Consider the following 25,997-nt stretch of genomic DNA (forward strand, 5'->3'; position numbering starts at 1 on the left):
TGTTTTCTCGTACATTGCATGCTGCTTTCATTTGTGTTTACACGCTAATTACATTGTTGGATAAGAATGTGGTTTCGTTTTATGTAAATAATTTGTGCGTTCATTGCAAGCCGTACATTCAACTGTATACCAGTGGAATCTGGTAAACCAGGTTTTGTGTTTCCTGATAGCCTGGCTTAATGTAGGTCTGGTTTCATACTGCATATTTTGTTAGGTTTGCGTGTTGTTGTTTTCTTTATAGAGACCAGCTAGCGCAATTCTTTCGAAAGAAAATCCTTCTAAAGTTGATGAATTGGTAAGCCAAGTAGGTTAGGTTTGGTATGTGCCGTCCGTGTCTGGCTTTCAAAGGTCCGGGCCGGTCTTGGTCACATCCTTTTGGGACATTTGGTTGGCTGTTTGACACTTCCTGGCTCTGGGTTTAATGGGCATATCTCTACCTCTTTGACGCAAGGCATATTTCAGAAGGAATGTGTTTCTCGGAATCACCTGGAACGAGTTCAATCACCCCGCCCTGCGGCTGATTGGTCGAGCAGCTGATTGGTCTGGCAGCTGATTGGTCGAGCAGCTGAGAGAAGAGGCTGACTTGTCCAGCAAACGAGAGAAAACTTTAATCTGAAACAAAGGAACGCGACGTTGAGGCTGTTCTCTGCTTCTGGAGGGCAAGAAATAACATTTTGGGACAATAAGTCTGACGGACAAAAACCAGAACAAGGTGAGTGAAAGAACACAATGATATGAGAAGGTAAAGGATGGACAATACTGGTCTGGTGATGAAACCATTGTATCCTCTCCTGGCTTCACTAAAACACTTGTTACCAATAACATTTGTGAAGATAACATTAGTAGCAGATTGGTTGCAGCAGTTAAAACCGGTGTAAGCCTCGTTCATAGTTATGCGGACAGACTTGTTATGTTTTTTGTTTATTGGTGACACTTTTTATAAACCAGACCAGAGAGGAAGTTGAGTCGTAATCACCCGAGAAGAGTAGAAAATACCCTGTTTTTTATTTCTGGAAAAGTATTGATGTGGCAAAACATTTGTATTCAGCCTAATTTGGCTACAACTGATTGTTGTTGTTTTCTTTTGTTGTTTTTTTTAGTTTATTTTCTTAATTATTCCGTCTTATTTTTGTTTTTTGGGGTTTTCTGTATATCTTGTCTTATTGTTACTATGTTTGCTACTTAGTTGAACATCCAGGTATGGTTTATTTATTATTTTTGTCTGATTATGTGACAGGGGGGGATGTAAGTATTGTATCTGTCTACTTGTTGTCCGTATGTGTAAAATTATGTGAAACCACTAAAAAAAGTAAAATAAAGAGAATGGTTTCAACAAAATTTGCTTAAAAACCTCTTCGATCCATTCATTCAATTAAAATAATGTGAATCCTTAATGCATCAACCTTGTGTTCTCTGTCTAGGAATGGCCTCTGTCTTCCCTTCCTGTTCTGAAGAGAACCTTTCCTGTCCCATCTGTCTGGAGGTGTTAAATTGCCCCGTTTCTACACCATGTGGACACAACTTCTGTAGAACCTGTATTGAAACAAGCTGGAGTGGCCAATACTCCTATAAATGTCCTCTTTGCAATAAGGTTTTTGAAATAAGACCTGATTTACAGGTCAATTTCCTCATCACAGATCTGTCCGATCAGTTTAGATCACGCTTACAAGTGAATGAGCAACACTGTGCTAAACCAGGAGATGTTCCCTGTGACGTCTGTAATGGGACCAAGCTGAAAGCTGTGAAGTCCTGCCTAGCGTGTCTCATCTCTTACTGCCACACCCACCTGGAGCCTCATCAGAGAGTCCCAGGCCTGAAGAGACATCAGCTGGTCGACCCCATGGACCGACTGGAAGACAGGATTTGTAAGAAACACAGCCAGCTTCTGGAGCTCTTCTGCCATACTGAACAGTTGTTTGTGTGTCAGTCCTGCATAGTGATGGACCACAAGTTCCATCCTGTTGTACCTATAAGGGAGGAATACGAGGAGAAGATGAAACTTCTGTGGAAGATACATTTTGGAGTTGAGCAGATGATCCAAGGCAGAGAACAACAGATTCACGAGATCCATTCTGGAATATATGTAACAGAGAACCAAGCCGAAAGCCTCATTGTCGAGCTGGTGGAGGAAATAACTTTACTGACCAGTGAATGCTCAGAGATGATGCAGGTCTCACAGACTGAAGACCCCCTCCACTTCCTCCAGGCCTTCAGGATCCCGGAGAATCTGCTACACTTCAGGGACTGGACGACGGTGGAGGTCTGTCCTCAGCCAGACGTACGGACGGTGAGCAGAGCCCAGGTTCAGCTGGAGGAGACGCTGAACGTGAGGACGGAGAACCCACGAGACCTGAAAGCAGCCCTAGAGAAGTGTGAGTGTCTGTTCCGTTTGATTCATCACAACACACCTTTTGACGGAAAGTCCATCCACACAGCAGGAGGGGACGTTCTGTCGTTGAAATCCTACTGTTGTTTGATGTTATATCTTCATCAAACTGTTGATAAACAGTTTATCCGTTGATGACTTCTCAACCATCTCGTGATCCTACACAGACTGTGATAAACAGTGTCTGTTGATGACTCCCATAGCGTTATTTCAGGTGGAAATACAATCTCTTCAAACTTATGAGAAGAAATCACTCGTGGCCACAACGATCATTTCACTAAGATTACGATAATGGCCGCCAGACTCCCGAATGATCCTGGTCACAGCTAGGAGCCTGATGGCAGGGTTAGCCTGATGGCAGGGTTAGCCTGATGGCAGGGTTAGCCTGATGGCAGGGTTAGCCTGATGGCAGGGTTAGCCTGATGGCAGGGTTAGCCTGATGGCAGGGTTAGCCTTGGGCGATCATCACCATCTTGGGCTACTTAAGAAAGATAGTTCCAGATTTAGCAGGCTAAAGTGAATCCAGTAGGCCCAAAGGGGGCGCTACAGCGTTAGAAACGTTGCAGTAGCCCAACTCCTCCCCCCTTTGACGTGCGGCCGTGAGCCTGGGTATCACCAGATCCAGGCTGAAGCTGCTCAACGTTGACAACCGGATGGAAGCGGTCAGGGATAGGCTCCTCCCACCATAGATGCTGCTTGAAGCTTTGATTATAATTGTAATATTTATTGTTATTATTAAGACAACCCTGATCAACCAAACATTTGACTTGTTGTGAAGGTGTAATTACTACGTACTAATAAATGACTAAAATTATGATTACAATTTATAACAAATGATTTATTAACACATACGTTTATGTCTACGTGATTTAGAAGCTAATAATGTATTTTTCTCCCGTCAGATGCCCGTGAACTCACACTGGACCCAAACACAACCCACAGAGACCTCACTCTGTCTGATGGCAACAGAAAGGTGACGTGGACAGGAAAATATCCTGATCACCCAGATAGATTTGACACATGGCCCCAGGTGTTGTGTAGAGAGGGTCTGACTGGCCGCTGTTACTGGGAGGTAGAGTGCGAAGGACTTGTTGAGGTAGGAATGACATACATAGGAATCATTAGGAGAGGAATGGTAGATGGCAGCCGGCTTGGATGGAACAACAAGTCCTGGAGTCTTCGTTGTTATGGTAATCGATACACTGCCTGGTACAAAGGTAGTGTAACAGTCTTACAGCTCTCCCCCGCTGGCTCTAACAGAGTAGGAGTGTATCTGGACCGGCCTGCTGGCTCTCTGTCCTTCTACAGAGTGTCCCCAGGTGGAGGAGGGTCCTCAGACACACTGACACACCTCCACACCTTCCGGTCCACCTTCACCCAGGAGGACCTCCTACCTGGCTTTCATTTGAAGCCTGATTCCTCAGTGTCTCTCTGTCGGTTGTAGCAACATACATAAACACACAAACATACACACACACACACCGAGGTAGTCTGACGTCACGACCTCAGGGCCCCGGCGGCATGGAGTGTGGAGGTCTGTCCGGCCAGCGGCGTTCCTAATACCAGCGTCTGAGTGAGGGTGGAGATTCCCGGACACCTTTAGTATATCGCTAGGGTTTGTGGGGCATTTCACACACATAAATATTAAATAAATAAATATTATGAAATTAAAACAATACTACATATTATTCTGTATATATTTAGCTTCCTCTACCGTTAAAGATATTGATAAAGGGTTAGGGTTATAATTTTATTCATTCATTCATTCTGTAGTATGTCTGTATGAAAAGCTTATGATTATTTCTGTACAAACTCAATCTCTGTCACTATATATGGAACTGATCTGTATGATTTCCTGGTCCTTAACTGGAAACAAACAGGGTCACAGGACGGAATAGATGGTGTACTATATGTGTTCAGGCCTTCACTCTTCAACCTAACATGTACATAAGATGTGATTCTTCTCATCGACAGGACAATATTCCTTTTTGTTGTTTTGTTGTGACTACTAGATGGGTGTGGGACTAATTTCTTCATACATTTTTATTAATTAATTCAACCTCAATAAACAAATATAGCTACACAACGGCGAAAGCGGATCTACTGATGTCCCTGTATTTTGTCATTCTTTGCGCATCCACACACTTATGTTCCCTGCTCCCTACATTGTCCCCTACTCCCTAAAGTGTTTCCTACCCCCTAAAGCAGGGATCTCAAACTCGTGGCCCGGGGGCCAATTGAGTCCTGCGGGATGATATTTTGTGGCCCCCTACTTGACATCAAAGTATAGCGTTAGTGCGGCCCGCGCGCATTTTTGCAGAGTAGCTTGACAAGCTTTTTTATCGCTTGTGATAGGGTGACCAGACGTCCCGGTTTTGCCAGGACAGTCCCAATTTTGAGTTGCGTGTCCTGAGTCCCGACAAAAGCCAAAGGACGCTAAAATGTCCCGGTTTCCACCAACCACTCTGAAATGTCCCCAGTTGTCAGCGTTTACATAGCCAACGTGATCTAATTATAGTCCCATCATTAACTTAGATTGAGTCAGTTGTGCTCCTTCTTTTGGTGGAATACTTGATGTGGCCCAGCCTGACCCAGACTCTACCTCCAGCGGCCCCCAGGTAAGTTGAGTTTGAGACCCCTGCCCTAAAGTGTCCCCTACTCCTTCAAGTGTTCCCTAATCCCTAAAGTGTCCCCTACTCTGTACACTGTTTCCTACTCCCTACATTGTCCCCTAATCCCTAAAGTGTCCCCTACTCTGTACACTGTTTCCTACTCCCTACATTGTCCCCTAGTCCCTAAAGTGTCCCCTACTCTGTACACTGTTTCCTACTCCCTACATTGTCCCCTAGGCCCTAAAGTGTCCCCTACTCTGTACACTGTTTCCTACTCCCTACATTGTCCCCTACTCCCTAAAGTTTTGCCTACTCCGTACACTGTTTCCTACTCCCTACATTGTCCCCTACTCCCTAAAGTGTTTCCTACTCCCTACCCGGTTTACTACTCCCTAAATTGCTTACACTGTTTCCTACTCCCTACACTGTTTACACTGTTTCCTACTCCCTACTTTGTTTCCTATTCCCTACATTGTCCCCTACTCCCTAAAGTGTTCCCTGCTCCCTGAAGGGTTTCCTACTCCCTACACTGTTTCCTACCCTGTACATTGTCCCCTACTCCCTATAGTGTTCCCTACTCCCGACACAGTTTCCTACTCCCTACATTGTCCCCTACTCCCTAAAGTGTTCCCTGCTCCCTAAAGTGTTCCCTATGCCCGCAGTGGAGTCACTTGGAGCAAGTGGAATGTCCCTGAGTCCAGAAGCGGTTCCTGGAAGCTGCTGGACGACCCTGGGTTGAATGTCCTCCAATGTGTTTAAACCAGAGATGGACAATTCCAGAATGTTTATGAGTCTGTTCCATGTAATGGAATCAGTTTACTCAAGTCTCAACTGGTTCTTATTCCAAACGATGAATACCAATTGGTATGGATAGGCCTGTAAAAAAAGGGACTTTAAGCTCAATCAATAAAATGTTTCGTCAGATCCCTGGCAGGGCTCGAGACGACGGCTGGCGTTGACCTTACTCCTGTTTATTTTAAGACTGGATTCTCAGAGTTGACGTGATGGATGGCTCATGTTGGGGTCCCCTCCATCCCCCGTTAACCTCCTAGTCTAGAGGCTCCTCCCCGTTAACCTCCTGGTCTAGAGGCTCCTCCCTGTTAACCTCCTGGTCTACAGGCTCCTCCCCGTTAACCTCCTGGTCTAGAGGCTCCTCCCCGTTAACCTCCTGGTCTAGAGGCTCCTCCCCGTTAACCTCCTGGTCTAGAGGCTCCTCCCCGTTAACCTCCTGGTCTAGAGGCTCCTCCCCGTTAACCTCCTGGTCCCTCTAGAGCGTGAGGGCTTCCCTGTTTGGGTCTGATGTGCTTATTGGGAACGCCCGGCTGCACGTTGCTCTTCATGTCCGCCTCACCCTGCCCCCTGGTGGCCTCTTGGAGCGCTGACCCCTGGTGGCCTCTTGGAGCGCTGCCCCCTGGTGGTCTCTTGGAGTGCTGCCCCCTGGTGCTGAGTCGGCAGTGACGGCCTCACCCTGCCCCCTGGTGGCCTCTTGGAGCGCTGCCCCCTGGTGCTGAGTCGGCAGTGACGGCCTCACCCTGCCCCCTGGTGGCCTCTTGGAGCGCTGCCCCCTGGTGCTGAGTCGGCAGTGACGGCCCCCTGGTGGCCTCTTGGAGCGCTGCCCCCTGGTGCTGAGTCGGCAGTGACGGCCCACCTGAATAGCTTCAGTATTCAGCAGTGGGTTTGAACACCGCTGTCTGTCGTTGATACTTGGACATGAAGTCTGCAGATAGAAACGTTTCCACAATTGTCAATAATAATGGGTCTAGTTTTCTCGTACATTGCATGCTTCTTCATTTGTATTTTCACGCTAATTACTTTGTTGGACTTAAAGGTTTCGGTCATAGAGATAATTTCTGCGTTCATTGCCAGCCGTACAGCCAACTGTATTCGAATGGAATCTGGTAAAACAGGTTTCCTGTTTCCTGAATGCCTGGTTATATTGTAGAATGTTGGTGTATTTTAGTGTCTCTCTCATCCTTCACATTTCTAGTCTATGAACAGGCCAGGGCCTCTCATACTGATACAAGGTGTTATCCCCAACATTCTGCCATTGTTATGTTTCAACAAGGTTGAACCTGGTCCTCCGGGACATGGCCAGGGCCAGATACCTTATCAAGGCTGAGAGTGCTTCTGTTCACGTGTTATTCCTGTATCCCCTTTTTGTATAATACTCGCCCCAACCCTTTGGTTCGGGGAGTAGAGGGTTTCGACAGCCGAGGAACAAGTCATCGACCACCGGGTCCACTATAGATTATTCAACCTAAGTCTGTATCTCGCTGTACATCCTGGAATAAACCATCTATTCAACCCTCTAATCCAACCTGTCAAGCTGCTTTGTTTTCGACTTCAAGAATTACTACTACGACTGAAAATACACAACGCAGAGTCTGTCCGAACAGTTTAGAAATAAGCTGAAATCTAACATTTGGTGCCGTGACACCGTCTTGAAGAGAGAGGAGTGAGAAGACGATTGCCTCTGAAGATTGCCCTGTGACCGAGAAGAGCGTGCGCCCTGCCTGGGAACGTCTGATCAACGCCTGCCCTGCTGAGGGACCCGCATCCACAACGCGGCTGAACCAGCGCATCTCTATGCACCACGTGGGAATCAACGGTGACTGAATCTCATTCCAAACTCTCGACCAAGAGAAAAGAACAAGAAAGTAATCTTAAAATAATCTACACACACATAACTGTGATTATTATTATTTGTTTTACTATTAGGCTGCACTACATTTGCTGAGTAATGAAGTTGTGTCATTAAGAGCTTGACGAAGTGAGGACCTGTATTAGTGATTAAGAGTTTGTGTAATAATCACTGAATATACGCCATATGAAACTATTGATTGTTTGTTGAATAAGGCCTTTGGTCTGGGTTTGAGTCCTAGAATATTGTTTGTTGAATAAGGCCTTTGGTCTGGGTTTGAGTCCTAGAATATTGTTTGTTGAATAAGGCCTTTGGTCTGGGTTTGAGTCCTAGAATATTGTTTGTTGAATAAGGCCTTTGGTCTGGGTTTGAGTCCTAGAATATTGTTTGTTGAATAAGGCCTTTGGTCTGGGTTTGAGTCCTAGAATATTGTTTGTTGAATAAGGCCTTTGAGCTGGGATTGAGTCCTAGAATATTGTAATAGCATGTCATTCAAGTGATTTGTTCATCTTTGCTAGTTTGTCAATTTTGATACGTGTCCTGAATATAACTTAAGACGTCTGGTTTGCTCAGGGCTTTTGTTTTACGACTTGTTGGACAAGGAGTGAAACCGTACTTGTATTGAATTCACTGGTGAGGTTACATGAATCGCTAGAGTTTTTGTTTGTGCTATGTTGTTTTGATCCCCGCCGAGGAATCACATGTATTGGTTTTTTAATCGAAGAGGGAAAAAGTGTGCCATCATCTGTTGTTGGCATACCGAGCTCCGTGGGAGGCGTCTATTTGTTTCTTTCTAAGCAGCGATTGGTCGCTAGTTTTAGTTACTTTACAGATAGAAAAAGATAGAAAAAATGCCGAAAGGTAAAGGCAGGAAGAAGGCAGAGGAGGAGGAAGAGGATAGCAATCTGAACCAACGGAACAAGATGTTTTTGAAGTGGAGGTTAGAGAGATTGATCTTTATTCAGTTAGCGAGACTCTGTAACAAAAAGAGAGATGAATTGGAAAAGACAACTGCTCTGAAAAAAATTAGAGAGCAAATCAAACTGCTTGCCGACGAAATTCGTTTGTTCAAGGATGAAGCGACTCGGAACAAAGAGCAGAGGAAGTTCACAGACCTACACACGACGCTAGTCGGAGAAGGACTGATAGCGGCCCGCCCCCTCGACTCAGGGCCCTCTGAGGGGGGTGACCAAGGAAAAGGAGGAGGAACCTTGGGAGTCTATGGTCGCATGTACCCCAAACTGCCATTGTGTGGCCCAGATGGGGAATACATCTTCCCTGGTGGTTTACAGGAGTCGAGACACAGTGATCCGGTCATCTGCAGTACCCCCCACGTGCCACGGAAGGGAAATCCATCTGCCCCACCTGACTATGCTCCCCCTGTACAACACACTCTGTGTGTTTCACAACAATTTCCCCAATTCACCCCTGTCCCACCACATTCCTTTCTTCCACAACAATGTCTACATCCGAACCCCCCAAAACAACAATTCTCCCAGGAGAGGTCTGGAGCAGTGACTAAGAATGAGTCACTCTATGGAGGATTTGATGACAACATACAACCACACATGAAGACCACAGACGAGAAGAAGGAAATAGCCAGGGAACGAGAAAGATTCCCCCAGTCCAACAGGGACAGAGGACGATTCCCCCAGTTAGACAGACAGAAAGAACCTCGACCATGCCACAACTGTGGACAAATTGGACACTGGATAAGAGAATGTAAAGCCCCTCGAAAGATGTACCGTGACCGCTCCAACGAGAGAGTAGGGGAAGAAAATCGCTCAGACAAAATGAGGGAACTATTGAAGAAGTTACAGGCGAAGAGTGTTGAAGAACTCAGCCGCATATGCTATTCAGTGTCGGAAACCAACAATAACACCAACTTGGAATGACACTCGTTAGATTTGGCACGCAAACTAACTGATACAGGGTGAAGAGTAGGGAGTGTTTGAGTGTTTGTTATTTTCATTCCTTTATTTTCACGAGAGGTTAGTCTTCGAAAGATGCTAGGACTTTTGTCACTGCCTATCTAAGTTCATGTTGGTTCCTTCTTGACACAACTGCTCAGCTTTAGAACATTTTGTTTGTTTTGTTTTATTTTTGAACAAAGGTTCAATCATTCATTCATTCACACAAGGTTTATTGAGAACTATGATGACTGATTACTGATTACTGATATAACCATTTTTGAATCAAGCGATTTATTTTTGTATGATCATTTTTCATTGTTTATCGAATCATTAAGACAATTACAAACATAGTTGATCATCATTAATGTTGGAGGCTGTGACAATGCCTCCCCCATGACTGATACTGCACTTTTTCTTTGTTTCATGTTTCATCGTACCTGGGAGATCCAGGAGACACGGACACTTGATGAGTCCTTGAACTGAACTGTGTCTGTGTTTGTCCTGACGCCCTACTACGAACTTTCATCCTCATCCCCCATCACACCTGCGGTGGCCATCAACTGGAAAATAACTCTGTTGCAACTGCTACTCAAAACCAACTGAGTCATGCAGTATTGTCTGTGATGTTGTTCTGCCAAGCAGAGGGAGGTGTCTGGACAGTTGACTTTCTTGATTCTTCAATTTTTTTATGTTTTGGTTAATCATGAGTAACCTAATGAGTTTGTTATTTTCTTTATTATAGTGGCCTACACCTGGTTTACTTGTGTATGATTTGAATTTACTTGTCTTTTGCCTTTTATGCTTTCTTTCATTGATTTAGTTAATTATTAATGGGTCACCAGAAAATACACTGAATTCTCTTTTTGTTGGTGATCTTTAAACTATGTTTAGTATGATCAAGAGGGAGGAATGTAGAATGTTGGTGTATTTTAGTGTCTCTCTCATCCTTCACATTTCTAGTCTATGAACAGGCCAGGGCCTCTCATACTGATACAAGGTGTTATCCCCAACATTCTGCCATTGTTATGTTTCAACAAGGTTGAACCTGGTCCTCCGGGACATGGCCAGGGCCAGATACCTTATCAAGGCTGAGAGTGCTTCTGTTCACGTGTTATTCCTGTATCCCCTTTTTGTATAATACTCGCCCCAACCCTTTGGTTCGGGGAGTAGAGGGTTTCGACAGCCGAGGAACAAGTCATCGACCACCGGGTCCACTATAGATTATTCAACCTAAGTCTGTATCTCGCTGTACATCCTGGAATAAACCATCTATTCAACCCTCTAATCCAACCTGTCAAGCTGCTTTGTTTTCGACTTCAAGAATTACTACTACGACTGAAAATACACAACGCAGAGTCTGTCCGAACAGTTTAGAAATAAGCTGAAATCTAACAATATTTAGGCCTGGTTTCATAATGCATACTTAGTTCGGTCTGCCTGTGGGCGTTTTTGTTAATTGAGGCCTACGAGCCGGTTCTTTCTAAAGAAAACCCCTTTAACGTTGATGAATAGGTAGGCCAGCTAGGCTAGGTTTGGTATGTGGTCTGGCTTTCAAAGGTCCGGGCCGGTCCTGGTCAAATCCTTTAGGGACGTTTGGTCGACTGTTTGACACTTCCTGGCTCTGGCTTTACCGGGCCGATCCCCACCTCTCTGACGGGAGGCATGCTTCAGAAGGAATGCGTTTCTCGGCTTCACCTGGAACGAGTTCAATCGCCCCGCCCTGCGGCTGGTTGGTAGAGCAGCTGATTGGTCGAGCAGCTGATTGGTAGAGCAGCTGATTGGTCGAGCAGCTGAGAGAAGAGGCTGACTCGTCCAGCAAACGAGAGAAAACTTTAATCGAAACAAAGCAACGCAATGAGGAGGCTGTTCTCTGCCTCTGGAGGAAAAGAAAATACATCTTTGAACGATAAGTCTGACGGACAGAAACCAGAACAAGGTGAGATACAACACAATGATATGAGAAGGTAAAGGACAATACTGGTCTGGTGAGGAAACCATTGCATCCTCTCCTGGCTTCACTAAAACATATGTTACCAATATCATTTGTAATGATTACAGTTGTAGCCCTTTGGTAGAACTAGTTCCAACCAGTGTAAGCCTCGGCCATATAGTTATGCAGACAAACTTGTTCTTCTATTGTTTATTTGTGATTCCTTTTGTAAACCAGACCAGACTGGTGTTGTCCTTAAAAAAAACCTCTTCCCTTCGTTATATTAATACATTGTGATTCCTTAATGCAGCAACCTTGTGTTCTCTGTCTAGGAATGGCCTCTGCATCCCCTCCCTGTTCTGAAGAGAACTTTTCGTGTCCCATCTGTCTGGAGGTGTTAAGCAGCCCAGTTTCTACACCATGTGGACACAACTTCTGTAGAGCCTGTATTGAAACAAGCTGGAGAAGCAAATCCTCATACAAATGTCCTCTTTGCAATAAGTGTTTCAAAAAAAGACCTGATTTACAGGTCAATTTCCTAGTCAAAGATCTGGCTGATCAGATTAGATCACGCATACAAGTGAATGAGGAACACTGTGCTAAACCAGAAGACTGGACGACGGTGGAGGTCTGTCCTCAGCCAGACGTACGGACCGTGAGCAGAGCCCAGGTTCAGCTGGAGGAGACGCTGAACGTGAGGACGGAGAACCCACGAGACCTGAAAGCAGCCCTTGAGGAGTGTGAGTGTCTGTTCCGTTTGATTCATCACAACACACCTATTGGCAGGCCTTGACATTAAGCTTTTTAAGCCATAGTTGTCCAAAATGGAAAATGATGGCCTATTAGGAAAATGTATAAAATTTGTTGAATTATAAAAAATTATTCAAATACAAAACATAGCAATTATGGCTGCAAGCTGTTAAACCAGCTTATCATATAGGGCCTACTACAGCAATCAGAAAGACAACCTTTATTGTTATTGATTTTTGGTGAACATTACAAACTATTAATTGCATCCCAATTCACTTGAATGCAAAATGATCAGCAAATAATCACCTGTAGTAAGTAACAGCCCGCCACTGGCAACTACTTTTTATTTTATTTTTTTTATTGATTTGTTGTCATTTTCTTTATCCACGTGAAGTCTGTGGGGTGTCATTTCTCTCCCTGGTCCCTAAAACAGAGGGCAGCCGGAACGTAGATTTAAGTGCTGTTCTTGCACAGATATCGAAAGCAACAAGCCGTTGTGATTTTTGTCGATACAGTGTCCTAAGCTGTCCTCAACATACTACACCCGTTGTGTAGTGAAATTGTGTTGATGAATCCGATTGCGGGGGTAGTCAAAACCGCAATCGGTTATCTTTTACCCGCTGCCAAGACGGACCCAAGGAAACTTCCTTTACCTTTTAGTTCCATATCCTGGCGGCGTCTCATTTCCAGGCGTCTTTATTTATTAATTTCCATTACATTTACCTGGCACTCGGCCAGTTCTCGGAGGCTGAAGGAACATAACGAAAGTGCCTCTTTTTTTTCTTCTATTCCGTATGTGGCGGTTGGCTGTACGGAAGTGACTGAACACAAATTTATTGTTATGATTCTTATTCTCTTGTTTTACCAAAAACTGACGCAAAGCTCTGTACTAAGTCCCGCTTCCTGGATATAGGAGGACCTTTATTTTGTAGGCACATTTAGTGTATTTTCTAAAAAGAAAAATCACTTACCAGAACGGGCAACTACATGTCACATTTAAGTTGCCCGATCACAGAGTTCACCTGCCCCGGGCAAGCGGGCAACCGTTAAGGTCGAGGCCTGCCAATTGTGATGGGAAGTCCATCTACACAGCAGGAGGTGACGTTCTTTCGTTCAAATCCTACTGGGTATGAAGATGTATGATTTTGTATCTTCATCAAACTGTTGATAAACAGTTTATCCGTTGATGACTTCTCAACCGTCTCGTGATCCTACAACAAACTGTGATAAACAGTGTCTGTTGATGACTCCCATAGCGTTATTTCAGGGGGAAATAAAATCTCTTCTCACTTATGAGAAGAGATCACTCGTGACCACAACAATCATTTCACTAAGATTGCGATAATGGCCGCCAGACTCCTGAATGAGCCTGGCCACATCTAGGAGCCTGATGGCAGGGTTAGCCTTGGGCCATCATCACCATCTTGGGCTACTTAAGAAAGATAGTTCCAGATTTAGCAGGCTAAAGTGAATCCAGTAGGCCCAAAGGGGGCGCTACAGCGTTAGAAACGTTGCAGCAGCCCAACTCCTCCCCCCTTTGACGTGCGGCCGTGAGCCTGGGTATCACCAGATCCAGGCTGAAGCTGCTCAACGTTGACAACCGGATGGAAGCCGTCAGGGATAGGCTCCTCCCACCATAGATGCTACTTGAAGCTTTGATTACATTTACAATATTGATTATTGATTATTTCATAAGAAAATTTCTCTCGGATCACCCAGAGAGATTTGACTCCTGGCCCCAGGTGTTGTGTAGAGAGGCTCTGACTGGCCGCTGTTACTGGGAGGTAGAGTGGGATGGACGTGTTGATGTAGGAGTGACATACAGAGGAATCATTAGGAGAGGAGAGGGTTTCGACAGTGAAATTGGATGGAACAATAATTCTTGGAGTCTTTGTTGTGGTAATCGATACACTGCCTGTTACAAAGGTAGGGTAACAGTCATACAGCTCTCCCCCGCTGACTCCACCAGAGTAGGAGTGTATCTGGACCGGCCTGCTGGCTCTCTGTCCTTCTACAGAGTGTCCCCAGGTGGAGGAGGGTCCTCAGACACACTGACACACCTCCACACCTTCCAGTCCACCTTCACGCAGGATCTCTGGCCAGTTTTTTTTTTTTATGCTGCTTCTTCAGTGTCTCTGTGTTGGAGGTAGCAACACACACACACACACACACACACACACACACACACACACACACACACACACACACACACACACACACACACACACACACACACACACACACACACACACACACACACACACAAAGTGTCCCCTACTCCCTAAAGTATCCCCTACTCCCTACACTGTTTCCTACTCCCTAAAAGGTCCCCTACTCCCTAAAGGGTTCCCTACTCCATAAAGTGTTCCCTACTCCCTAAAGCATCCCCTACTCCCTAAAGTATCCCCTACTCCCTACACTGTTTCCTACTCCCTAAAGTGTCCCCTACTCCCTAAAGGGTTCCCTACTCCCTAAAGTATCCCCTACTCCCTACACTGTTTCCTACTCCCTAAAGTCTCCCCTACGCCCTAAAGTATCCCCTACTCCCTACACTGTTCCCTACTCCCTAAAGGGTTCCCTACTCCCTACACTGTTCCCTACTCCCTAAAGTATCCCCTACTCCCTAAAGTATCCCCTACTCCCTAAAGTATCCCCTACTCCCTACACTGTTTCCTACTCCCTAAAGTGTCCCCTACTCCCTAAAGGGTTCCCTACTCCCTAAAGGGTTCCCTACTCCCTAAAGTATCCCCTACTCCCTACACTGTTTCCTACTCCCTAAAGTCTCCCCTACTCCCTAAAGTATCCCCTACTCCCTACACTGTCCCCTACTCCCTAAAGTGTCCCCTACTCCCTACACTGTCCCCTACTCCCTAAAGTATCCCCTACTCCCTACACTGTCCCCTACTCCCTAAAGTATCCCCTACTCCCTAAAGTGTTGTATGAATGTATAAATACATGTATTAATGCCTTCATACGTGTATTAATGCCTTCATACGTGTATTAATGCATTAATACATGTATAAATACATGTATTAATGCCTTCATACATGTATTAATGCCTTCATACGTGTATTAATGCATTAATACATGCATAAATACATGTATTAATTCCTTCATACGTGTATTAATGCATTCATACATGTTTAATATGTAAGTCAAAGATAATTGACGTTGTGAAAAAGGAGTTGATCCACACAGAGAGTGTAATGCTTTGAATTTCCCCCGGGGATCAATAAAGTATCAATCCATCTATCTCTGCCGCCCTGAAGCAGGAGCCTGACGCCCAGCTTACCGGGGGGGGTCAGGGAGCTCCAGGGCCAGACGGGGCTCCTACCCCCTGCTGCCCATCACCTCCTCTCTCTGCTGCCACCTCTCTCCACCTCCTCTCTCTCCACCTCCTCTCTCTCCACCTCCTCCTCTCTCTCCACCTCCTCTCTCTCCACCTCCTCTCTCTCCACCTCCTCTCTCTCCACCACCTCTCTCCACCTCCTCTCTCTCCACCTCCTCTCTCTCCACCTCCTCCTCTCTCTCCACCTCCTCTCTCTCCACCTCCTCTCTCTCCACCACCTCTCTCCACCTCCTCTCTCTCCACCTCCTCTCTCTCCACCTCCTCTCTCTCCACCACCTCTCTCCACCACCTCTCTCCACCTCCTCTCTCTCCACCTCCCCTCTCTCCACCTCCTCTCTCTCCACCACCTCTCTCTCCACCACCTCTCTCCACCTCCTCTCTCTCCACCTCCTCTCTCTCCACCTCCTCTCTCTCTCCAACTCTTCTCTCTCCACCTCCTCTCTCTCCACCACCTCCTCTCTCTCCACCACCTCTCTCCACCACCTCTCTCCACCTCCTCTCTCTCCACCACCCCTCTCTGCTGCCACCGCTCTCTTCCCCTCTCTCTCTCTCTCTCTCTCTCTCTCTCTCTCTCCCTCTCCCTCTCCCTCTCTCTCTCTCTCTCTCTCTCTCTCTCTCTCTCTCTCTCTCTCTCTCTCTCTCTCTCTCTCTCTCTCTCATATACATGGTGTGTCTATGTCTCTCTGCCCACAGTAGAATCAATACTGTTATACTGACATCCTGACAGTAGGGTGCGCTGTTGGCCTGGGCTGCTGCTTCGGCACTCCTCTGGGAGTTGAGACGGCCTGTCTGTCCCTCCATCTCACAGCTGGGTGAGACAGCCTGTCTGTCCCCCAGCCTCACAGCCAGGTGAGACAGCCTGTCTGTCCCCCAGCCTCACAGCCTGGTGAGACAGCCTGTCTGTCCCTCCATCTCACAGCCAGGTGAGACAGCCTGTCTGTCCCCCAGCCTCACAGCTGGGTGAGACAGCCTGTCTGTCCCTCCATCTCACAGCCTGGTGAGACAGCCTGTCTGTCCCCCAGCCTCACAGCTGGGTGAGACAGCCTGTCTGTCCCTCCATCTCACAGCCTGGTGAGACAGCCTGTCTGTCCCTCCATCTCACAGCCTGGTGAGACAGCCTGTCTGTCCCCCAGCCTCACAGCTGGGTGAGACAGCCTGTCTGTCCCTCCATCTCACAGCCTGGTGAGACAGCCTGTCTGTCCCTCCATCTCACAGCCTGGTGAGACAGCCTGTCTGTCCCCCAGCCTCACAACCAGGTAAGGCAGCGTGTGTCCCACCTGAAATTCTCTAATTTGTCACTAAAATTCACACTTTAATATTTAAATACAGTTTCACATAAGCATGACATCAGCATGACCTCACCGTGACATCAGCGTGACATCAATATGACGTCAGCATGACATCACAGGGACATCCTTATGACATCATCATGACATCATTCCACCACAGGCGTTGAAGAGTTCCAGAGATAGAAACAGTATTCTCCAGTTTCCTGTCATGCTGTCATCTTAGGCCTGAGCTTCATCCTCATCATCCTCATCTTCTCTGGTGACTCACTCTCTCTCTCTCTCTCTCTCTCTCTCTCTCTCGCCCTTATCTAACCTCGCTCACCCACCTCCAATGACTCATCCAATGACTCATCCAACATTTCACTAACTCTCTCACTCTCTCTCTCTCTCTCTCTCTTTCTTTCTTTCTTTCTTTCTTTCTTTCTTTCTTTCTTTCTTTCTTTCGTTCGTTCGTTCGTTCGTTCGTTCGTTCGTTCGTTCGTTCGTTCGTTCGTTCGTTCGTTCGTTCGTTCGTTCGTTCGTTCGTTCGTTCGTTCGTTCGTTCTTTCTTTCTTTCTTTCTTTCTTTCTTTCTTTCTTTCTTTCTTTCTTTCTTTCTTTCTTTCTTTCTTTCTTTCTTTCTTTCTTTCTTTCTTTCTTTCTTTCTTTCTTTCTTTCTTTCTTTCGTTCTTTCTTTCTTTCTTTCTTTCTTTCTTTCTTTCTTTCGAGACAATGTATCGCATCGCTCACACTACGCAATCTCAAAACCATTCCCGCTTGATAATGATCATCTTGATAATAATTATCTTGATAATGATCATCTTGATAATGATCATCTTGATGATGATCATCTTGATAATGATCATGGACCTATCAGAGAAAGGACAGCGGATTAAAGAATTCATTCATGTTCAGTAAAAGGAAGAACCTCGGACACGAGAACTGCCCGACGCCGTGCACTGAGCCCTCTCGGATGCCGGGCCGAATCAACATTTGTTTCACTACGACTCCTTTCAGCTGCCCACCCCTCCTTCTTCTGCAAGAAATAAACAAATAAAACGGCTAATAAAACGCTAGAGGTGGCGTTTTGGAAAGAGAAAACGTACATTTTATTAGTACATGGTATAAAGATTATTATGAGCCTTTGATTGATATCCAGACTTTTTTTGCGGAGACACAGTCCTGTTCCCCACTTGTATTGGAGTGAACGGAGATATCTACTTCTGGGCCCCTTGAATCGAGGGACCGTCCACAATCCGCTTAAACAACTGCAATACCAGGCTTGGCCGCTGAGCGCTGGTGGATTGAGGAAGTATGCACTGCTCCTGGGGGCCTGATAATAACATGGAACAAAAATAGTGGGCTATAAGCCACATTTCGGGGGCGATGTATTTAATCTTTCAGTTGCGCAGGAGTACCCCGCATTGTCTGCGGCCGCTATGGACGTTCTTACCCCCGTTGGGTCGAGATGTGCCAAAAGACATTCTCGTCCCTGGCGTACTAGATAAACAAGTGGAGGAGGAGGAGGTTTATCGTTTATGCGTCTTGTTCAGGGCTAGATCTATCTGCAGGTGCACTGTTCCGTCATGTTTAAGTTCTTGTTAAAAATTAACTAGGCATCTTGTCATTTTTCCTTTGATAGAATAGTTTCTTATTTGATTATTTTCCTTTCAGTTTGTACAAGTGTGGGAACATAAGATGAACAGGACAGGTATTGAAATAAAATTAAATAAAAAAATAAAAAGGGGGTCGCCAGAAGTCACCAGGGAATTTTGGGGGGTCGCCAGGGGAAAAGTTTGAGGACCACTGGTGTAGGAGGAGGACAGGGCCGTGGACAGGCAGGTGGAGGTACCGGTTCACCCTGACCTCCACCTGCTCCTTGAGGACCTGTGACTGGGGTCACGCTCAGTCTCTCTGATAAGACTGTCTGCTCAGTGGGCACATGGTTAACTCTCTGTTGTAATCCATTATCAGGTCCAACCCTTTCCCTGTTCACACATTGAAAAAGATTACAGATTAAAGGTTACAGTAAAATACAATGGCGATACTAGCACTCTGGTTAGCCCTTAGCACTCTGGTTAGCCCTTAGCACTCTGGTTAGCATTAAGCACTCTGGTTAGCCCCTAGCACTCTGGTTACCATTAAGCACTCTGGTTAGCCCTTAGCACTCTGGTTAGCCCCTAGCACTCTGGTTAGCCCTTAGCACTCTGGTTAGCCCTTAGCACTCTGGTTAGCATTAAGCACTCTGGTTAGCCATTAGCACTCTGGTTAGCATTAAGCACTCTGGTTAGCCCTAGCACTCTGGTTAGCCCCTAGCACTTTGGTTAGCATTAAGCACTCTGGTTAGCCCCTAGCACTCTGGTTAGCCCCTAGCACTCTGGTTAGCCCTTAGCACTCTGGTTAGCATTAAGCACTCTGGTTAGCCCCTAGCACTCTGGTTAGCCCTTAGCACTCTGGTTAGCCCCTAGCACTCTGGTTAGCCCTTAGCACTCCGGTTAGCCCTTAGCACTCTGGTTAGCATTAAGCACTCTGGTTAGCCCCTAGCACTCTGGTTAGCATTAAGCACTCTGGTTAGCCCCTAGCACTCTGGTTAGCCCCTAGCACTCTGGTTAGCATTAAGCACTCTGATTAGCCCCTAGTACTCTGGTAAGCATTAAGCACTCTGGTTAACCCCTAGCACTCTGATTAGCCCTTAGCACTCCGGTTAGCATTAAGCACTCTGGTAAGCATTAAGCACTGTGGTTTGGAGATAGCGCTTAGCACTCTGGTTAGCATTACACACTCTGGTTGACCCTAGCACTCTGGTTAGCATTAAGCACTCTGGTTTGTGGATAACGCTTAGCACTTTTGTTACGATTAGCACTCTGGTTAGCGATTTACTCCCTTAGCTCTTGTTAGCACTTAGCTCTCCGGTTAACGCCAGGATCTCTGGTTAGCACTTAGCTCTCTGGCTAGCACTCTGATATCTTAAATTATTCTATTGTTTTGCCCACTCCTGTCTGTGATGTAACATTTATCCAAACACACCCTCGCTTCAAAGATGACGCATACACTCTCCCCCCCCCCCCCCCCCCGCATCTCCTCCTCCCTCTGCTCCTCTCCTATAGTTTCTCTCCTCTCCCTTCCCCACCGCTCTCTCCTCCCCCTCCTCTCTCTCCCCCCTCCTCCCCCACAGAGATAAACGGCAGAAGCAACAATCTGATATCGTATTTCCCGTCTGTCACTGCCTCTCTGTCTGTCTGTCTGTCTGTCTGTCTGTCTGTCTGTCTGTCTGTCTGTCTGTCTGTCTGTCTGTCTCCAATACAGGAGCCCTCTCCTCTTCCCCTTGCCGACACCATGACAACAGAAGAGGTAAAGTGAAGAGAGAGAGAGAGAGACAGAGACAGAGAGAGAGAGAGATCCTTTCTCTTATGAATATATATATAATATATAATATTTAACAGGGGTATGGAAGACTTCTGAAACTGCAATCAAAAGATTATTGAATTCACTTGCACTGAAAAGCAGAAAGCGGTCTTTATATAGAGCACCAAGCGGTCTTTATATAGAGCACCAAGCGGTCTTTATATAGAGCACCAAGCGGTCTTTATATAGAGCACCAAGCGGTCTTTATATAGAGCACCAAGCGGTCTTTATATAGAGCACCAAGCGGTCTTTATATAGAGCACCAAGCGGTCTTTATATAGAGCACCAAGCGGTCTTTATATAGAGCACCAAGCGGTCTTTATATAGAGCACCAAGCGGTCTTTATATAGAGCACCAAGCGGGGCAAATAAAGAGACCTTCCTCAACCTATCTTCCTCCCTCCCTCTCTTTTTCTGCACCTCTCTCCCCCTCCTTCCCTCCCTCCATCTCTCTCCCCCCCTCCCTCCCCCTCCATCCCTCTCTTCCCCTCCCTCCCTCGCTCCCCCTCCCTCCCTCCCTCCATCTCTCCCCCCCCCTCCCCCCCTCCCTCCCTCCTTCCACCTCTCTCCCCATCCCTCCCTCCCTCCCTCCCCCCTGTGGGTGGCAGTGGAGGTCAACAAACCGATGGAGCTCCACCAGATCCCAAACCCATCCACCTCCTCCCCCTCCCCCTCCACCTCCTCCTCCCCTCCTCCTCCCCTCCTCCTCCCCCTCCTCCTTCTCCTCCTCCTGCTCCTCCTCCTCCTCCTCCTCTCCTCCTGCTCCTCCTCCTCCTGCTGCTCCTCCTCCTCCTGCTCCTCCTCCTCCCCCTTCCCCTCTTCCTCCTCTCCTCCTCCTCCTCCTCCTCCTCCTCCCCCTCTTCCTCCTCCTCCTCCTCCTCCTCCTCCTCCTCCTCCTCCTCCTCCTCCTCTTCCTCCTCCTCCTCTTCCTCCTCTCTGCCCCCCTCTGGTCTCAGCATCTGGAAGCTGGTGGGCATGGTCGCCCTGCCAGAGGTGTGTGTGTGTGTGTGTGTGTGTGTGTATGTGTGTGTGTGTGTGTGTGTGTGTGTGGGTGCGTGTGTGTGTGTGCATGTGCTATGACTGTGTGTGTGTTATCTGATGAAGGCCGGTCCTGAATGAATAGCTCTGGAGTGATAATCATCAAATTCCTGTCAATCAGCTACCATCTCCTTTATCTGTCTCCTGTCTGTCTGTCCTTCTGCCTCTCTGCCTGTCTCTCTGCCCGTCTGCCCGTCTGCCTGTCTGTCTGTCCCTCTGCCCGTCTGCCTGGCTGTCTGCCTCTCTGGCTGCCTGCCTGTCTGTCTGTCTGTCTGTCCCTCTGCCCGTCTGCCTGCCTGTCTGTCTGAAAGGTGTTCTCTGTGATTTCAGAATCCTTCTAACTCTTAACCTTCTAATCTCAGTGTGGCTTCTGCCTGTGTTCAGAATGTGCATTCATCTGGTTATCTTTAAGTACTAGGATCAGAGGGTTAGAGAGTGGGGTTAGGGTTAGAGAGTGGGGTTAGGGTTAGAGAGTGGGGTTAGGGTTAGAGAGTGGGGTTAGGGAGTGGGGTTAGGGTTAGAGAGTGGGGTTAGGGTTAGAGAGTGGGGTTAGGGTTAGAGAGTGGGGTTAGGGTTAGAGAGTGGGGTTAGGGTTAGAGAGTGGGGCTAGGGTTAGAGAGTGGGGCTAGGGTTAGAGAGGTTAGGGTTAGGGTTAGAGAGGTTAGGGTTAGAGAGTGGGGCTAGGGTTAGAGAGTGGGGTTAGGGTTAGAGAGTGGGGCTAGGGTTAGAGAGTGGGGCTAGGGTTAGAGAGTGGGGCTAGGGTTAGAGAGTGGTGTTAGGGTTAGAGAGTGGGGTTAGGGTTAGAGAGGTTAGGGTTAGGGTTAGAGAGTGGGGCTAGGGTTAGAGAGTGGGGTTAGGGTTAGAGAGTGGGGTTAGAGTGGGGTTAGGGTTAGAGAGTGGGGTTAGGGTTAGAGAGTGGGGTTAGGGTTAGAGAGTGGGGCTAGGGTTAGAGAGTGGGGCTAGGGTTAGAGAGTGGGGCTAGGGTTAGAGAGTGGTGTTAGGGTTAGAGAGTGGGGTTAGGGTTAGAGAGGTTAGGGTTAGGGTTAGAGAGTGGGGTTAGGGTTAAAGAGTGGGGTTAGGGTTAGAGAGTGGGGTTAGGGTTAGAGAGTGGGGTTAGGGTTAGAGAGGTTAGGGTTAGGGTTAGAGAGTGGGGTTAGGGTTAGAGAGTGGGGTTAGGGTTAGAGAGGTTAGGGTTAGGGTTAGAGAGTGGGGTTAGGGTTAGAGAGTGGGGTTAGGGTTAGAGAGAGGGGTTAGGGTTAGAGAGTGGGGTTAGGGTTAGAGAGTGGGGTTAGGGATAGAGAGTGGGGTTAGGGTTAGAGAGTGGGGCTAGGGTTAGAGAGTGGGGTTAGGGTTAGAGAGTGGGGCTAGGGATAGAGAGTGGGGCTAGGGTTAGAGAGTGGGGTTAGAGAGTGGGGCTAGGGTTAGAGAGTGGGGCTAGGGTTAGAGAGGTTAGGGTTAGAGAGTGGGGTTAGGGTTAGAGAGTGGGGTTAGAGTGGGGTTAGGGTTAGAGAGTGGGGTTAGGGTTAGAGAGTGGGGTTAGGGTTAGAGAGTGGGGTTAGGGTTAGAGAGTGGGGCTAGGGATAGAGAGTGGGGTTAGAGAGTGGGGTTAGGGTTAGAGAGTGGGGTTAGAGAGTGGGGTTAGGGTTAGAGAGTGGGGTTAGGGTTAGAGAGTGGGGTTAGGGTTAGAGAGTGGGGTTATGTTCATTATATGCACATATATAAAACAGGGTTAAGGCCAATGTGTTTTATTAAAAAAGAGTTGAGTACATACTGTTTGAGTAGTTATACGTAAGGACGAGGTCATGCAGTAGCTTGGTCTCTCCCTGCATCTCCGACCTTTAACCCCCCCCCCCCCACCCGTTTGTCCCCCCCTCCTCTGGGCGCCGGGTGGGCGGAGTCCACCACGTCAGAACAGGTGTGGGCGTGTCTTTAGAGGTGGACGGTTTCAGGGTAGTGAAGGTGAGCCGCGTAGACCCCCGGTCGCCGCGCCGGTGGACGAGGAGACCCGGAGGTGAAGGTGCTCCGGGGCCGCTCCCTCACAAAGCCCCACCGTGTTCTGGTCTCTGGGGGCCAGGGTTAGGGTCAGGGTTAGGGTTAGGGTCAGGGTCAGGGTTAGGGTCAGGGTTAGGGTCAGGGGGGCCCCCATCCTCTAGTGATTGGTTCACTGTTCAGCGACGATCCTGCTTTAACATTCACCCTTCCATCTGCCCTGACCTCCATCTGCCCCCCTCCCATCTGCCCCCCTCCCATCTGCCCCCCTCCCATCTTCCCCCCTTCTATCTGCCCCCCTCCCATCTGCCCCCCTCCCATCTGCCCCCCTTCTATCTGCCCCACCTTCCATCCGTCCATCCATCTATCGTCCAACTGTCCCTCGTCCGTCCGTCCGTCCGTCCGTCCGTCCGTCCCCGCCCCCCCGTACCCCCCCCCCCCCCCCCCCCCCCCCCGTCCCCCCCGTCCCCCGTCCGTCCGTCCCCGTCCGTCCGTCCGTCCATCCGTTCGTCCGTCCGTCCCCGTCCGTCCGTCCGTCCGTCCGTCCGTCCGTCCGTCCTTCCGTCCGTCCATCCGTTCGTCCGTCCGTCCGTCCCCCCCCGTCCGTCCGCCCGTCCATCCCCCCGTCTGTCCGCCATAACCCCAGGAGTTCCTCTTCCAGTCGCTGGGCTCAGAGGATCCCCACAGCTGATTGGTCCATCGAACAACACGGAGGTGAGTCCCTCCTCCTCTTCATCCTCATCACGTCCCAGCCACACAGCATCGTCTTCTTCACAGAACCCCCCCTGACCCCCTGAAGCCCTCTGCCCAGAGGGCCCCCGGGGGCCGGGGGGGGTGGGGGGACGCTTGATGTGTTGATTACTGGAATATTACAAAGTCTTCAGTCTCCTTCCGACGGGGCCGACGCCCTCAATCGGTCGTCACGACGACAACGACGGCGCTCTCCCCAGTCGGGTCCAGCGGCCGGAGGGCGTAGGCCGTCCCGTTGGGCTGCCGCCGGCCGCCGGGGGAGGAGGGGGGCGTCCCGGGACTGCTCGGCACCCCCAGCGGCTCCAGCGTCAACGTCACTTCCTCCACCTGGCAGGAAACAGGAAGTCAGGTCATGATCGGTCGACCCTCCCCCCGGGGTTGCGTTAGGGTCCCCGGGGGGAGTCCCTTAGCTCGCGAACCCCGGGACTAGAGGCTCGTTGGGTGATTCACCTTCGTCACCACGTCATCCTCCTCTTCCTCATCCAGCTGCTCTGAGAAGCCTTCTGACTCTGGCTCCTCCCCCAGGGTCTCCCCCCCGACCACGCCCCCGAGTATGCCATCAGCGGTCTGCCCACTCAGGTGTCCAACGATCTCCACCTGTAGACAGGTACAGGTCAATACATCACACACCTGTAGACAGGTACAGGTCAATACATCACACACCTGTAGACAGGTACAGGTCAATACATCACACACCTGTAGACAGGTACAGGTCAATACATCACACACCTGTAGACAGGTACAGGTCAATACATCACACACCTGTAGACAGGTACAGGTCAATACATCACACACCTGTAGACAGGTACAGCTCAATCCATCATACACCCGTATACAGGTACAGGTCAATATACAGTACACCTGTAGCCAGGTACAGGACAATATATCACACACCTGTATACCTGTGGACAGGTGAACAATACACTAGGCTACCTGTAGACCATTGAATACACCCCTAGTCTACCTGTAGACCAGTGAGTACCGCCCTAGTCTACCTGTAGACCGGTGAGTACCGCCCTAGTCTTCCTGTCGACAGGTTCAGGTGAATACATCGTACACCTGAAGTCGGGTACAGCAAATACCTCACATCTCATCAATAACAGACTGTGATTGTAGGCCAGAATCTCTCCAGGAGAGGAAGTGACCTGGCCAGGTGTGTTACCTGGTGGGCGTCCAGCGGGACTCCGCCCAGCTGAACTCCGCCCCACAGGTCAGCCAGGCGGGGGTGGGTGGGAACGCCCAGGCTGTGGATGGTGCTGTTGGGCGTGGCCTGCAGAGAGTGGGAGGCACTGTGGAGCCGGGGGTCCATGGACTGGGGGAGGGAGGGGGAGAAAGGGGAGGGAGGGAGGGGAGGAGATGGTTCTTCAGACCTGGTTCTGTGTACTTGTAATGTACTTGTGTCACCTGCTGGTACTGAACACTGAGACCTGATGCTGGTACTGAACTCGTTAGCACTAAGACCTGTTACTGGTACTGACGCGTTAGCACTAAGGCCTGTTACTGGTGCTGACCGTGTTAGCACTAAGACCTGTTACTGGTACTGAACAGGTTAGCACTACAGACCTGTTACTGGTACTGACCGTGTTAGCACTACAGACCTGTTACTGGTACTGAGCGTGTTAGCACTAAGACCTGTTACTGGTACTGACCGTGTTAGCACTAAGACCTGTTACTGGTACTGAGCGTGTTAGCACTAAGACCTGTTACTGGTACTGACTGTGTTAGCACTAAGACCTGTTACTGGTACTGAGCATGTTAGCACTAAGACCTGTTACTGGTACTGAGCGTGTTAGCACTAAGACCTGTTACTGGTACTGACCGTGTTAGCACTAAGACCTGTTACTGGTACTGAGCACTAAGACCTGTTACTGGTACTGACCGTGTTAGCACTACAGACCTGTTACTGGTACTGAGCGTGTTAGCACTAAGACCTGTTACTGGTACTGAGCGTGTTAGCACTAAGAACTG

The 25,997-nt window shown here is 48.4% G+C and overlaps 3 protein-coding genes across 3 annotated transcripts in view; 1 reads left to right on the forward strand and 2 right to left on the reverse strand.

Annotated features, from left to right (window-relative positions):
• The first annotated feature begins 1,415 nt into the window (after positions 1-1,415).
• On the forward strand, positions 1,416-4,441 carry LOC115536007 (tripartite motif-containing protein 16-like). The gene is made up of 2 exons (XM_030347663.1): positions 1,416-2,372; positions 3,289-4,441. Exons 1-2 carry the CDS (start codon positions 1,424-1,426, stop codon positions 3,828-3,830), a joined length of 1,491 nt encoding a protein of 496 aa, XP_030203523.1. The 5' UTR covers positions 1,416-1,423; the 3' UTR covers positions 3,831-4,441.
• A 1,605-nt stretch (positions 4,442-6,046) lies between these two features.
• On the reverse strand, positions 6,047-11,216 carry LOC115536008 (variable charge X-linked protein 1-like). Its single transcript, XM_030347664.1, has 3 exons — positions 11,184-11,216; positions 6,350-6,646; positions 6,047-6,265 (listed from the first exon to the last, which is right to left on the reverse strand). The coding sequence occupies exons 1-3, from the start codon at positions 11,214-11,216 to the stop codon at positions 6,047-6,049; spliced, it is 549 nt and encodes a 182-aa protein (XP_030203524.1).
• A 12,644-nt stretch (positions 11,217-23,860) lies between these two features.
• Positions 23,861-25,997, reverse strand: part of LOC115535817 (uncharacterized) — an 8,244-nt gene continuing 6,107 nt past the window's right edge. The window contains exons 6-8 of the mRNA XM_030347342.1: positions 25,192-25,341; positions 24,480-24,626; positions 23,861-24,356 (exon numbers count right to left, since the gene is read on the reverse strand). Of these exons, the coding sequence (XP_030203202.1) occupies positions 24,189-24,356; positions 24,480-24,626; positions 25,192-25,341 (465 nt within the window). The 3' untranslated portion in view covers positions 23,861-24,188. The remainder of the gene's footprint in view (positions 24,357-24,479; positions 24,627-25,191; positions 25,342-25,997) is intronic.

The sequence above is a fragment of the Gadus morhua genome, chromosome 22, assembly GCF_902167405.1.
Source record: "Gadus morhua chromosome 22, gadMor3.0, whole genome shotgun sequence".
Taxonomy (NCBI): domain Eukaryota; kingdom Metazoa; phylum Chordata; class Actinopteri; order Gadiformes; family Gadidae; genus Gadus; species Gadus morhua.